The sequence below is a fragment of the Myotis lucifugus genome, unplaced genomic scaffold (assembly GCF_000147115.1).
Source record: "Myotis lucifugus unplaced genomic scaffold, Myoluc2.0 scaffold_139, whole genome shotgun sequence".
Classification (NCBI taxonomy): domain Eukaryota; kingdom Metazoa; phylum Chordata; class Mammalia; order Chiroptera; family Vespertilionidae; genus Myotis; species Myotis lucifugus.
In genome coordinates this window covers 3,188,199-3,201,801 of record NW_005871187.1, presented here as the reverse complement: position 1 = coordinate 3,201,801, position 13,603 = coordinate 3,188,199, and the positions used below count along the sequence as shown (strand labels likewise).

General features: G+C 38.8%; 1 protein-coding gene across 1 annotated transcript; it reads left to right on the top strand.

The window, feature by feature from the left end:
- Positions 1–6,059: 6,059 nt before the first annotated feature.
- LOC102431911 (collagenase 3-like) lies at positions 6,060–13,256 on the top strand. The gene is given in 8 exon segments (XM_014460765.2): positions 6,060–6,197; positions 6,286–6,527; positions 7,118–7,266; positions 7,446–7,571; positions 9,982–10,095; positions 10,098–10,142; positions 12,019–12,136; positions 13,103–13,256. Coding segments are annotated over 8 exon segments (1,068 nt in total). The 5' UTR covers positions 6,060–6,077.
- Positions 13,257–13,603: the final 347 nt, after the last annotated feature.

Genomic DNA, 13,603 nt, shown 5'->3' with positions numbered 1-13,603 from the left:
CCTGGGGAAAAGGACAGATGACACCAAGGCTGACATCAGGATCAGATGCAATGATTAACTGCCCCTAGCCTAGCTCCAACCAACCAATACAGGCCAAGACTCTAACCACAATCCTAACCCCCTCAGCCACCATGGTTAATGATGTCCCTCTAGACAGCCCATCCCCTATCAGGTTTTAGAGCAATCTCTCTCTTGTGCTTGGGGGTTTGACGCAATTTCCTGGGGAAAAAAAATAAGCCTTTACTTTCTTGGCTGCAAAGTCCTGTTCACATTTGATTGAACCTGTCTGTGTTTTTCTTTTGCACAGTTTATGTTCCTAAATGAAATGAGAACCTCATAGATGCCAAAGATGTTTGATAATAAGCATTATTTTTTTTAGGTTGAAAAACAGTGACATTTATTTATTTTCATTTCACATTAAAAATGTTTCTTTGGGGCCCAGCCAGCGTGGCTCAGTGGTTGAGTGTCGATCTATGAACCAGGAGATCACAGTTTGATTCCCAGTCAGGGCACACGCCCAGGTTGCAGGCTTGATCCCCAATAGGGGGCGTGCAAAAGGCAGCTGATCAATGATTCTCTCTCATCATTGATGTTTCTATCTCTCCCTCTCCCTTCCTCTCTGAAATCAATAAAAATATTTTTAAAATGTTTCTTTGGGGGAGAGATAATGTTGTATGATTAAGAAAAAGGCTCTCATCTTATCCTTCATTTCATCTTTCTAGATGACCAGCATGGTATCCTACCTACTCGATGCTCAATCAATATTTATTGATTTAATAAATCAGAAGGCTCTAAAAAAATCTAGTTTAAAGTAGTAACATTTCTATAACTACATGGAAATTTATAAGTACAGTTCACCCATTTGATTCTTTTCTCTCACTTTCAAACATTAAACGAAATGTTACTTGTTTTAAACTTCTTCAAGGACTTCTTCTTTATTATTTAAGGAAACAGTAAAAGATTTTGACATTGCCCAGCTAAGTGTTTCTCAATGGTTGAGCATTGTCCCATGCAGCATGAGGTTGCCAGTTCGATTCCTGGTCAAGACACATGCCCGGGTTGTGAGCTCGATACCCAGTGGAGGTGCACAGAAGGCAACCGATCAATCTTTCTCTCTCACCCATGTTTCTATCTCCCTCCCCCTTCTCTCTCTGAAATAACTAAAAGCATGTTTTTTAAAACAGAGGGAGGAGGAACCAAAATGGCAGCTTAGGTAAACGCCAGTACTCGCATCTTCCCACAACCACATCAAAATTACAACTGAAACACAGAACAACCATCATTCAGAACCACCTAAAATCTGGCTAAATGGAAGTCATATAACCAGAGAATTAAAGAAGAAAGCACATGGAGACTAGTAGGAGAGGCAGAGGCACAGAAGGGGCTGGTCTGGCTCCCACATGTGGCATGGTTTTCATCAGGAGGGATATCTTGGCTGAGAAGGCCTCCCGTGAGGAGCAAGGGATCCCAGCTCCACCCCAGGCCCCCAGCTCAGGGCTCCAGTGCCAGGAAGAGAAGTCCCAGTAACTTCAGGCTGTAAATGCAGCGGAGATTGTGGCTGAGTGACATGGAGGCTGCTGGAGTTCCAGGCAGTTTCTCTTAAAGTACCACTGACAGACTTACCACAACTCACTCTTGAAAGGATTCAGGGGAGGAAATAAATTATCTGGCATCAGAGAAAGATCTTGGGGGCAGCTTTCTCCCATACAGAAGTGCTGGGACCTCCCCCTAAACAGACTGGCAGGTACTATAGCTGAGTCTCCATCAACCTGGCCCACACTGTTCACCTCACCCTAGTGATTCCCTGAGATTCTGCCCCAACCAATTTGTAGCCCCACCCAAGCTGTTTGCAGTGTCTTTTTCATATGAATGGCCTGTCCTGGCACAGGCTTCAGACTTTCCTAAAAGCTCTTAAACAAGCAGCAGTTGGACTCAGTGCACCCCATATCTCTCAATAAGTGGCTCCAGAACCAGCACTAGCAGAAGCTTGCCAAGGTTCACAGCTTGGCCTCTCCTGGGCACCTCTAAGCCCAACACAAGTAGCAGCCATCTGCAGATCACTCTGTAGGTCATGCTGGGACACCCCAGGCAGGGCACAGGCAGTGGCTGACTTTACACCTCTGAGGAGGCCCCAGAGCCAGTGCACCTGGTGGATAGCTTTAGTCCATGCCTGATTACAACTCTACCACATCCATGAGCAACACACTCAAGGGGCAGACTTGGTGAGCACCAAAGCCCCACTGAAGCAAGTCCTGCTCCATAGGGGTTGTCTCCTGCACAGCAGCTCTTCCTCTGTAGTAGCAGCTGGTCCTCATAACCAATTGGCCTGGGGTCAATTCCTCCCAGTAATACACACAGCAGTCAAGTCTCAACTACAACAGGACAGCACACAAAGCCCACATCAGGGCACACCTAGAGTGCCCAGCTCAGATGACTAGGGATACTGAGTCACTGGGCCCTACAGGACACCTACTACACAAGACCACTCTCACAATTCCAGGAGACATAATAGCTCTACCTAATACATAGAAACAAACACAGGGAAGCAGCAAAAATGCAGAGACAAAGAAACATGTCACAAATGTAAGAACTGAAAAAATCTCCAGAAAAAAACCTAAATGAAATGGAAGCAAGCAAACTACTAGTTACAGAGTTCAAAACAATGGTTATAAAGGATATTCAAAGAACTTAATGAGAGCTTGAGGGGACTTAGTGAGATTTTCAAGGAAATTAGTGAGAACATGAAAGACATGAAAAAGGACTAGTCAGATATGAAGAATACACTGACTGAAATGAAGAATAATTTATAGGGAATAAACAGTAGAGTAGAGTATGCTGAGAATCAAATCAGCAATCTGGAATATGAGGAAGCAAAAAACACCCAATCAGAACAGCAAAAAGAAAAATGAATCCAAAATATGCAAATAGTGTAAGGAGCCTCTGGGACAACTTCAAGCATACCAACATTTGTATCAGGGTGGTTCTGGAAGGAGAAGAGAGGGAGCAAGAAATTGAAAAGAAGAAATAATGACAGAAAGCTTCTCCTATCTGGTGAAAGAAATAGACATACAAGTCCAGGAAGCACAGAGAGTTCCAAACAAGATGAACCCAAAGAGGCCTACATCAAGACATATCATAATTAAAATGCCAAAGGTTAAAGACAATGAGAGAATCTTAAAAGCATCAAGAGAAAAGCAATTAGTTATCTATAATATAGCTCCCATAGATTATCAGCTGATATCTCAACAGAAACTTTAAAGGCCAGAGGGAGTGGCAAGACATAGTCAAAGTGATGGAAAGAAAGGACCTACAACCAAGATGACTCTACCCAGCAAAGCTATCATATAGAATTGAAGGTCAGATAAAGAACTCCACAGACAAGAAAAAGCTAAGGGAGTTCATCACCACCAAATCAGTATTATAAAAAATGTTGAAGGGTCTTCTTTAAGAAGAAGAAGAAAAAAATAAGATAAAAAATATGAACACTAAAATGGCAATAAATACATATCTATCAATAATTAAATCTAAAAATCAAAATAAATGAACAAGGAATCTAATGAACAAAATAAACTTATGAATAAAATAGAATCAGAGGCATGGAAACATGGAACAGACTTATGAATCTCAGAAGGGGAGAGTGGAGCAGGAAGAGATTAACCAAAGATATTATATGCATAAATGCATTACCCATGGATACAGACAATAGGGTGGTGCAGGTCTGGGGTGGGGCAGGATGTGGGTGGAAGAGGATAATGGGGGGAGGAGGGGGAAAGAGGGGATATCTGTAATACTCTCAACATAAATATTTTTTAAAATAATACATAAATAAAAAGAAAGAATGTTTATTGGTAAAAAAAAATGCTCTTTGATTAACTAATTTCCTATAACCCTAATACCCTAATAGATTAATCAAACTTTTGTATAAACTTTACTTAACCTGAAAATTAAATGTGCTACACAGAGAAGGCTTAAAACAAATCATTGTTTAGCATTGCTGAATGGGCCCAAATCTAATCTTAAACCGATAAGTATCTCTTTGGCTCTATCTTGGATAAAAGCATAATAAATATCCCTCAACTTCCACTTTCAATCTCACATCCAAATGTTTATATTTTATAGGCTTTTCTGGTTTTCTCTGAGGTACTGACTAATCTAGATTATAGAATTTTACCCACATGTTGGAGTACCCCTTTCCAACTGACCCTAAAGGTATATTCATGCTTCTTGTCTTTGTCTTAATATGTCCCTGATTTGAGCTTCTCTCTGAGTCTCAATTGTTGAAATTAACTTGTATTTTCAATTATTCAATAAATCTGAAGATGGTGGCCCATAAAACTGTATTCATTTACATCTATGAGGGACCAAAATGGCATTCTGATTTTATGGTATTAGATATTTGACGTTCTGAAAGGAATAATAGACTACAGGCCCCTAGAGAACTATTCTCCTGATTTATTTATTTTAATTTTTTACCAGAAGTACCTCTATTATTCAAAATAAAAAATAAAAAAATTGAGGAACTTGAAACTGGCCATGTGTTTACCCAGAGCCCTAATTTTCTTGGGTACTCTAAGAAGTGTGGGAACCAAGCAGCTCAGAAAATATCTGGGTCCTGGTCAGTTTGGCTCTGTGGTTAAAGCATCGACCTATGGATTGAAGGGTCACAGATTGGATTCCTAGTCAAAGGCACATACCTCGGTTGCAGATTCCCTATTGCAGACACATTGATTGGTTGCCTCCTGGTAAGAGCAAGTGCAGGAGGCAACCAATCGACGTGTCTCGCTCTCACATTGCTGTTTCTCTCTCTTTCTCCCCCTCCTCCCTCCCTCCCACTCTCTCTAGAAATCAATAGAAAAGAAAAATATCCTCAGGTGGGAATTAAAAATATAAGAAGAAAATATCTGAGAATGGATGGGGTAGATGTCATATTAGATGGTGGTTAAGAAGAAGTCTTGAGTCTACTGGCCTGGATTCATATGCTAGTAGTACCATTTGTTAACCATATGGCCTGAAACAAGTATTTAACTTCCCTATGTCTCAGATTATTCAGATGTAAAGTGAAAACAGGCTTTTCAATAGTACTTACTTCATAAGGCTATTGTAAGGATTAAGTAAGATAATACCTTTTAAGTCTAGCATGTAGTAATCCCTCAATATGTGTTAGCAATAATATTGCATCCCAATATATTTTATTTCAATATTAGAGGCCTGGTGCACAACATTCGTGCACTGGGAGGGGGTTCCTCAGCCTGGCCTGTGCCCTCTCACAGTCCTTAGCACAGAGGCAGGAGAGGCTCCTGCCACAGCCACTGAGCTCGCCAGCTATGAGCCCTGCGCTGAGCGTCTGCCCCCTGGTGGTCAGTGCGTGTCATAGGAACCTGTCGTTCTGCCATTCAGTCAATTTGCATATTAGGGTTTATTATATAGGATATCCTTCTACCTCTGCCTGGACCTGTGAGGAACTCATGCAGGATCCCATGTTCGTTGAGAAGTCACACTGCGCTTTAAAATTCCAACCACAGCACTCAATTCTATCTAACATCAATCAAGCTTGGTTCTGGTCCAATTCCATGACCCTCAGGTAGACATGATATTTCCAAAGTAGTTGCTCTGGAGAAAATAAAGCTGAGAATTCACCAGATTATAAACATTCTGGAAGTAAGACAGGTTTCTTTTCTTTTTTTATGGAAGTGCACTATCTTGATAGTCTTATCTGAAAAAGTAAAAGTGGCTGCTTTCCTACAAAGGGAAAAACATTTTTGCCAAATGAAGTGAAAATTTACTGTTCTCTGTTTCTTCCCACAGTATCCGTAAATATGCTGAGGCCGTTAATTTGACCAGCTGGTTTTTGAGACCCTGCTGAAATGAGAGATGCCCTCGTTTTACATTTCCCTCAAATTCTACCACAAACCACACTTCTTAGGAGAAAAAAAAAAAGTCGCCATGTAAGCATGTTTACCTTCAACAGACCAGGAAGTTGAAACTTGTCCATAAATGATGACTCACCATTGTAGGTCTATAAAAGTAAAGGTGCTGGTCTATGGAAAGACAGCAGCCTGCAGGCACAGCCATTCAAGATGCACTCAGGTGTCCTGGCTGCCTTCCTCTTCTTGAGCTGGACTCCTTGTTGGTCCCTGCCCCTTCCCAATGATGAGGATGACGACGATCGGTCTGAGGAAGACTTCCAATATGCAGAGGTAGAGTATCTTGCCAGTCCCAATGGTGCGAAATATATCATAAATGCCCTTCTCTTTTAAAAGCAGGGTATTTTGGTCTCTTTTCCAGCGCTACCTCAGATCATACTACCATCCCCTGAACCCCGCTGGCATCCTGAAGAAGACCGCAGCAAGCTCCATGGTTGACAGGCTTCGAGAAATGCAGTCTTTTTTTGGCTTGGAGGTGACTGGCAAACTTGACGATAAGACCTTAGACATCATGAAAAAACCAAGATGTGGGGTCCCTGATGTGGGTGAATACAATGTTTTCCCTAGAACTCTCAAATGGTCCAAAATGAACTTAACCTACAGGTAAATCAATGGCTATGTCTCTTTAATTTTTGTTAGTTTTCATATAGTAGTAAATGTCTAATTTTCAGCATAAGCTACAGATGAAAATGTCTCATAACATCAATTAATGTTATCGTAACCAGCATTAATTTTTATTGGAAATTTCAAAGTATTTCTCTTAGATATGAATCAAAATAGAAATAAATTAAGTTTAATAAAATTTGCAAATATAGTGCATCAAGCATATTTATTATAACAATACTAAAAAGAGAGAGTTCTACTCTTTCTACAAACTTTATAGAACTATTTCATCTATTTAGGCTATAGCAATACAATTGTAAACTTTTAGCATGCAATATAAGTTTTATTAAACATCTGAATACTTTAAATGTAAAATGCCAAAAGGTTAGATATTTGGAGATACTCATAATGTCTGATTGAATGCTTCATTTTAAATCTTTGTATGACATCATAATAAGTTCTTTAAAACTTATTAAAGAACTTTTAGAGAATCGTTGCATTTTGAGTTGAAAAGCTATATTCTAAGAAAACATATTCTAATATAGTTTTCACCTTCTAAAAATTTAATTGAAACGTTTTCTGTTGAATAGAATTGTGAATTATACCCCTGACATGACTCATTCTGAAGTGGAAAAGGCATTCAAAAAAGCCTTCAAAGTTTGGTCTGATGTGACACCTCTGAATTTTACCAGACTTCACAATGGCACTGCTGATATCATGATCTCTTTTGGAACTAAAGGTAATGATGCAGAACCACTTTTGAAATATTTGTATGTTCTGCTCCTTAATTGGCTCTTAGTTTTTAATTTCTTCTTTAAGTCATCCATTACTTTTTACGAAATTCAACAAAAATTCACTGAGCTGCTGTGTTAGGCACTACTGGGTATAATTAGATTCTGAACTCTTGCTTTTGTGCAGAGCATGGTGACTTCTACCCTTTTGATGGCCCCTCTGGTCTGCTGGCTCATGCTTTTCCTCCTGGGCCAAATTACGGAGGAGATGCCCATTTTGATGATGATGAAACTTGGACAAGTAGTTCCAAAGGTAATATTTCTTATAAAGATATAATTAATGATTACTAGGTTAGACCATTAATAAGAAGTTAAAAAGTATATACATTATACATAAAAACATATGAATTACATTTGGTATTTGATTTTTCAAAAGTATAAAAGCTTATCTTATTAATTTCCACAAATGACATTTCTCTGACATTTCTATTTAACCAATGTGAAAAGAAAAATTGAGCAAAATCTACTTAGTTTAGTGACTTGAGGGACACTAACTAACTTTGAAATAGGACCAAAAATGTCTTTCTGTCAACCAAGGTGTTTTTACTGTGGATTACCTTTTGGTCTGTTAGAGAAATACAGTTTATTACAAATATACATCTAAAAACTATTAGAGCTGGATATGTAGGTCATAGATGAATTGGATGTGAGTTGAAATAGTTTCTTTCCCACACCCTGGTAGAAATATTAATGGCACAAGTCCAGTCAAATTTATGTTCCCTGTTATAAGAGTTACCTATTTCAGATTTGTCTATATTATTGATTTTATAAATACCATTAAGATACCAAGAAAGTTCTTACTGCAAATCGCATGAAACGGGCCAGATGAAAGTTGTATTTAACAGAGAAAAATTAAACTTAGCTTTGAATAAATCCAGTCAGAAGTTGAATCTTCAAGGCTCAAGAGAATTGGAAATGTTTATTTCAGAAAGAAACCTACAAAAAAAACACACCACAAATTGTTACAACTAGGTCTTAACTTTGAAGCTGTATTGACCCTTAGTTGTGACAACTAAAAGTAGTCTTCATAGATAGCTAATTTTTATTATTCGTTTAAAATCAAAGTAGTATCTTTTCAAAGAGTAAAATTGGGCCTTGAATGATTAATGTCTCAACTCCAGTGCCTCCAATCTGTCATTGGAAAGAAAGATAAGAATGTACATATTTATGTTCTGAATATTCCACAGGTAAGAATGGTTTTAGGAAGAAAAAATAATATTTAGTATTTTTAAGATAGAAGATAGAGTCACAATAAACCTCAGTTTTAGGTTTCTGAATAAATTCTGGGTTTAAAATATTTAATTAATCCTGGTAAATCCACAGGTAAACCAGGATTAACTTTTCAGCTAAAGGCCAAGAATGTTATCCATTATTAATCATTTCAATGACAAATTACTGTCATTCAGATTATGTGAACTTTGCTTTTCTGGTCTGCAACATTTACTGAGTTAATTATCCATTTTCTTCATGCATAGGCTATGGTAGCAAAGGGAATTTAAGGTCAATCTGAAACCACTGGCTCCAGTTTTCATGTATTCTTTTTCTTTTAAACTTTTTATCTTTTTCCAATTTAAAATACCAGTATTACGAGGCTAATAAGCTGGTGGAAAGAATGACTTAAAGAAAATAATGTAAATACAGAATCATAGTAGTCTTTTAAAGTAGAGGGGGGTTGGCCAATCATTTTACTAGTAAGGATTTCTGTTTCTTTAAACTGTAGGGTCTAGAGATATTCTGAAAAGGATTGTTTGTTTGGAATTTGTTCACAGTAGATTCTTAGACCCTCTTTAGTACACACTCCATCCCTGGTAATCATCCTTTTGGATGCTGCCTAGTATTTCAATTATGTTTTACATAGCATCCTACATTCTAGTACAGGATGGGGCAAAAGTAAGTTTACAGTTGTTTGTATGGAAAAATAATACAATAATACTATTTAATAATAGACAAACAGGATAACTGACCATACCTTTGCTATGCCTCCCATTGGCTAATCAGTGTGATATGCAAATTAACCACCAACAAAGATGAGGGCTGGTGGAGCAGGAGGCCTGACGTTTCCAGGGCCGGCTCCGGCCAGAACTCGGCCAGAGCGAAGGCCTGGGCCCCCGGGTGCCGGAGGCAAACCGGTGCCAGCAGCCAGGGGAAAGGAAGGCCTATTGCACGAATCTCTTCGTGCAACAGGCCTCTAGTTAATAAATAATAATACAAGAATAAACTCAGTGTTTCACATATATACTCACAACTGTAAACCTACCTTTGCCTCCACCCGGTTTGAACCCCCATGTGACTCCCACGACTCCTCATTTAAGGTCATCACTGTTCACTCTCCTCACCTGACCCGAGAAAACCGAGAACAAGTCAGGATTGCTAGTAAATTCTTCTTATTACCAAGTGGTTGAGAGCAATCTGTTGATATTCTAATTATGTAAGCAACTATAATGAGAGCACTAACTTATTCATAAAGATTAATAAATAATCTTTATAAATAAGATTAATCTTGATTCTTCCTTCAAGCAACTGAACGTTAATTTTAAAAAGTGAGTGAAATAGCAAAGAGAGAGGAACAATGACATACAAAATAGATGAGGAAAATAACATTTCTTCCATTAACTGCTCATTGGAGGACCTTGTTTTCTAATTGTTTCCTTGTTTCCTTACAGGCTACAACTTGTTTCTTGTTGCTGCCCATGAGTTTGGCCACTCCTTAGGTCTCGACCACTCCAAGGACCCAGGAGCACTCATGTTTCCTGTCTATACCTACACTGGCAAAAAGCATTCGTGCTTCCTGATGACGATACGCAAGGGATCCAGTCTCTCTATGGTAACTCTTTTTTAAAAAATATATATTTTTATTGATTTCAGAGAGAAAGGGAGAGGGAGAGAGAGATAGAAACATCAATGATGAGAGAGAATTGTTGACTGGCTGCCTCCTGCAAGCCCCCCTACTGGGGATAGAGCCCGCAACCCAGGCATGTGCCCTTGACCAGAATCGAACCAGTGACCCTTCAGTCCGCAGGCCAATGCTCTACCCACTGAGCCAAACCAGCTAGGGCTTAACTCTTAATTTATCAGCTTAAAAGCAAAATAGATTTATACATTTATTTTCTAAATTATCAGTGAATTTGCCACTACCACCTTTGCCATTGTGGCTTTGTTATTAAAACCTGGGAAAACATGCCCACTTATTCTTTCCAAATAGAACAACCTGCTTAAGTAGAAAATATTCCATTCTCCAAAGTTCTCATAACTCTTTATATTTGTGTTTTATACATTGCAAGGTACATTTGATACTCTCAAAACACCTCTGACATAAGAAGGGAAAATATTTTATTCCCCATTTAACCAATGAAGACACCAAGCCCTGTAGATTTTATAATTTTTTTATATCCTCACCTGAGGATATGTTTATTAATTTTAGGTAAAGGGGAAGAGAGAGACAGTAGAGAGAGAGAGAGAGAGAGAGAGAGAGAGAGAGAGAGAGAGAAACATCATTCAGTTGCCTCCCATATGTGCCCAGACCAGGGATTGAATCCACAACCTACGATGTGCTCTGACCAAAAATCTAACTCACAGCCTTTTGGTGCATGGGACCATGCTCCAACCAACTGAGCCACACCAGCCAGGGCTAAGCCCCGTACAGTTAAATGGTATATCCACAGCTGGGGGTGAAAGGGAGATCTTAACCAGCTTTTATAAATTCTGGGCATTCTTTCGACCACAATGGTTTGCCACAGTAGAACTATTCAATTGGCTTGTAGTAGGTTTTAATCAACATCTACAGTGACTATTGTAAAAATTTCTTTCTTTTTTCCTTCCCAAATTTTTAATAATATTTACAAAGTAATTAATCCTAAACTCAAACAAGCAAATTAGCCACCAAAAATAGAGTTAAAGCCATAGTGCACGGGCATCAGTGTAAAGCTCCTGGTACACAGCTCAGAAAACTTGCTCATGCCACCCAACCCATTGTCTCCCCTCTGGATTTCAATCTACTATAACAGCTAGTGTAGGTGTGAGCAAGCACTTTGTAATTATTCTTCCTACAATATTGTGACCAAGGGACTTGACGATTGAAGTCATATGTACTAAGTAGAGAAAAGGGTTTAGAATAGTCATTGTACACTGCACCTCTTTTGCACTCATGTGAGGTGGAAAGTTTACAAACACGTGGCAAGTCATGTTAGTGCTGCCGAAGGCCTGGCTTTTCACTGAGAGACAGCTGCACGGTGGGAAACTGGTGAAGCAACATGAGCTGTTGTTAACAGCTGGGAAAATAGGCAAGAGAAAGAGCCAAGATAAGGGCTTCCATAGGGACGATGGGCCATCAGAAATGGCTTCAAGAAGAATGTGTTTCTCAAGAGCAGTCTGTCAATAGTTGTGCAAAGCATGGGGGAAATGTCCTCATTCCCGCCCACCCCCATTTCTATCACCATCCTCCAAAAACCTAAACTTGTACTTCAAATGAATCTCTAGGGGTCTTGAAGGATGAAAGCAGAAGGGGACATCCCACCTGCAAGACCTTGGTAACCCTGGGGGAAGGAAGGAAGATAACATGGTATTTGGTCCATTATGTAGGAGGAACAGGATTTACTAGTACTGCCCTCCCTAGAGGGAGCCCTCTCCTACTCTCCATTAGCAGGACCAGGTCATCAGTAAGGTTCTCCTCAGCAACTTCTTTCATTTATTTATGATTGCAGGTCCAGGAGATGAAGACCCCAACCCGAAACACCCCAAAACCCCGGACAAATGTGATCCCTCCTTATCCCTCGATGCCATTACCAGTCTCCGAGGAGAAACAATCATCTTTAAAGACAGGTATTCTTGAAATTATTTTATAAAATCTGCATGTAACAAACATCTGTGAAGCTGTTTCTGCAAAATTCCAAAACATCCAGTCAGACTTCCAACGGTGACGTGAACAGTGAACATAATAGTACTTTGAGCAGTGTATTTTCCTATTTCAGATGAAATAGCTAATAGATAAATGTTTATTTTTCAATAAATAACCTTGGCATTGTACAGATTTTTTAATATCTTTGGTCTACTCTTCTTTATAAAGGTAGTCAAGTAAAAATATAAGTCCAATTTATTTATTTAAAAACACAAATATTGGAATTAATTACCATATTAGTAAACTGTTACTTGTTATGGCTCCATGAATTCCTTTTGGTGTGAAAGACTTTGCACCAGGTACACATGTTGGAATATGCTTTACAACCTAATCCTGTAGGCAATGAAAAACGAAATATTTAATTTTTAATTTTAATCTGCTTATAAATATGCTTATTTGTTCATTTATTCATTCATCAGTTAATTGTTCCCTCACCTGTGACCTGCTCGCATTTCTACATCCTCTATTACAGCTCTAGTGACACTGTACTATACTCCAGGTATTTTCTCATTCAGGTTCCCCAGGCCATGAGACCTTGACCGATGCAGTTTATGTAACTCGTGTTTTCTTTCCAGAGCCCTACACAGTGCCTGGTATATTTGTTTTCCACCTGCAAGATCTGCAAACTTGAGCAAAGCATGGTCCCAATCCACAAAGGACTTTATAGCCTTCACAAAGGCTCTGTGAGACTTTAAATTTGAGTACTGCAGGCTAGAGTTAGGATAGCAACAGCTTGGATAACTGGCATGTAAAGGGAAATGCTTTTCTCCTTCACAGGCGATAGAGAATGTGTCTAACTTGTCTGCATTGATATAGAGACAGGTGTCGAGCAGGATAGAAATACTGCACTTACAAAGTGACAGAAAACTGTATTTTTATTTTTGTGTTAGATTCTTCTGGCGCCTGCATCCTCAGCAGGTTGATGCTGAGCTGTTTCTAACAAAATCCTTTTGGCCAGAACTTCCCAACCGTATTGATGCTGCATATGAGCATCCCTCCCATGACCTTATCTTCATCTTTAGAGGTAAGCTTTCCACTAGCTAGGCCTCCCACGTAGGCAGTGATAAACTTGATGATACCAAATACTTAGTAAAATGATCACTCCTGAAAATATACCTAAATTAAGAATCAAGTATACCAAAATGGAAAAGAGAAAGCACCTAAAACTTTTTATCAAGTATCCTCAGATTTGACAAATGGGAAGTCTACATTACTATGATAAGTATATAAGGGTATATATACACATATACATATATACATATACATACACTATATGATGAATACCCACTTTTGTTTCATAGCAATCATGTCAATTTTTTTCTATTTCCTTTTAAAAGTCATTTACTGAGCAAGCATTATAACAATGTACATTTTGAAAAATTGAAAAAATG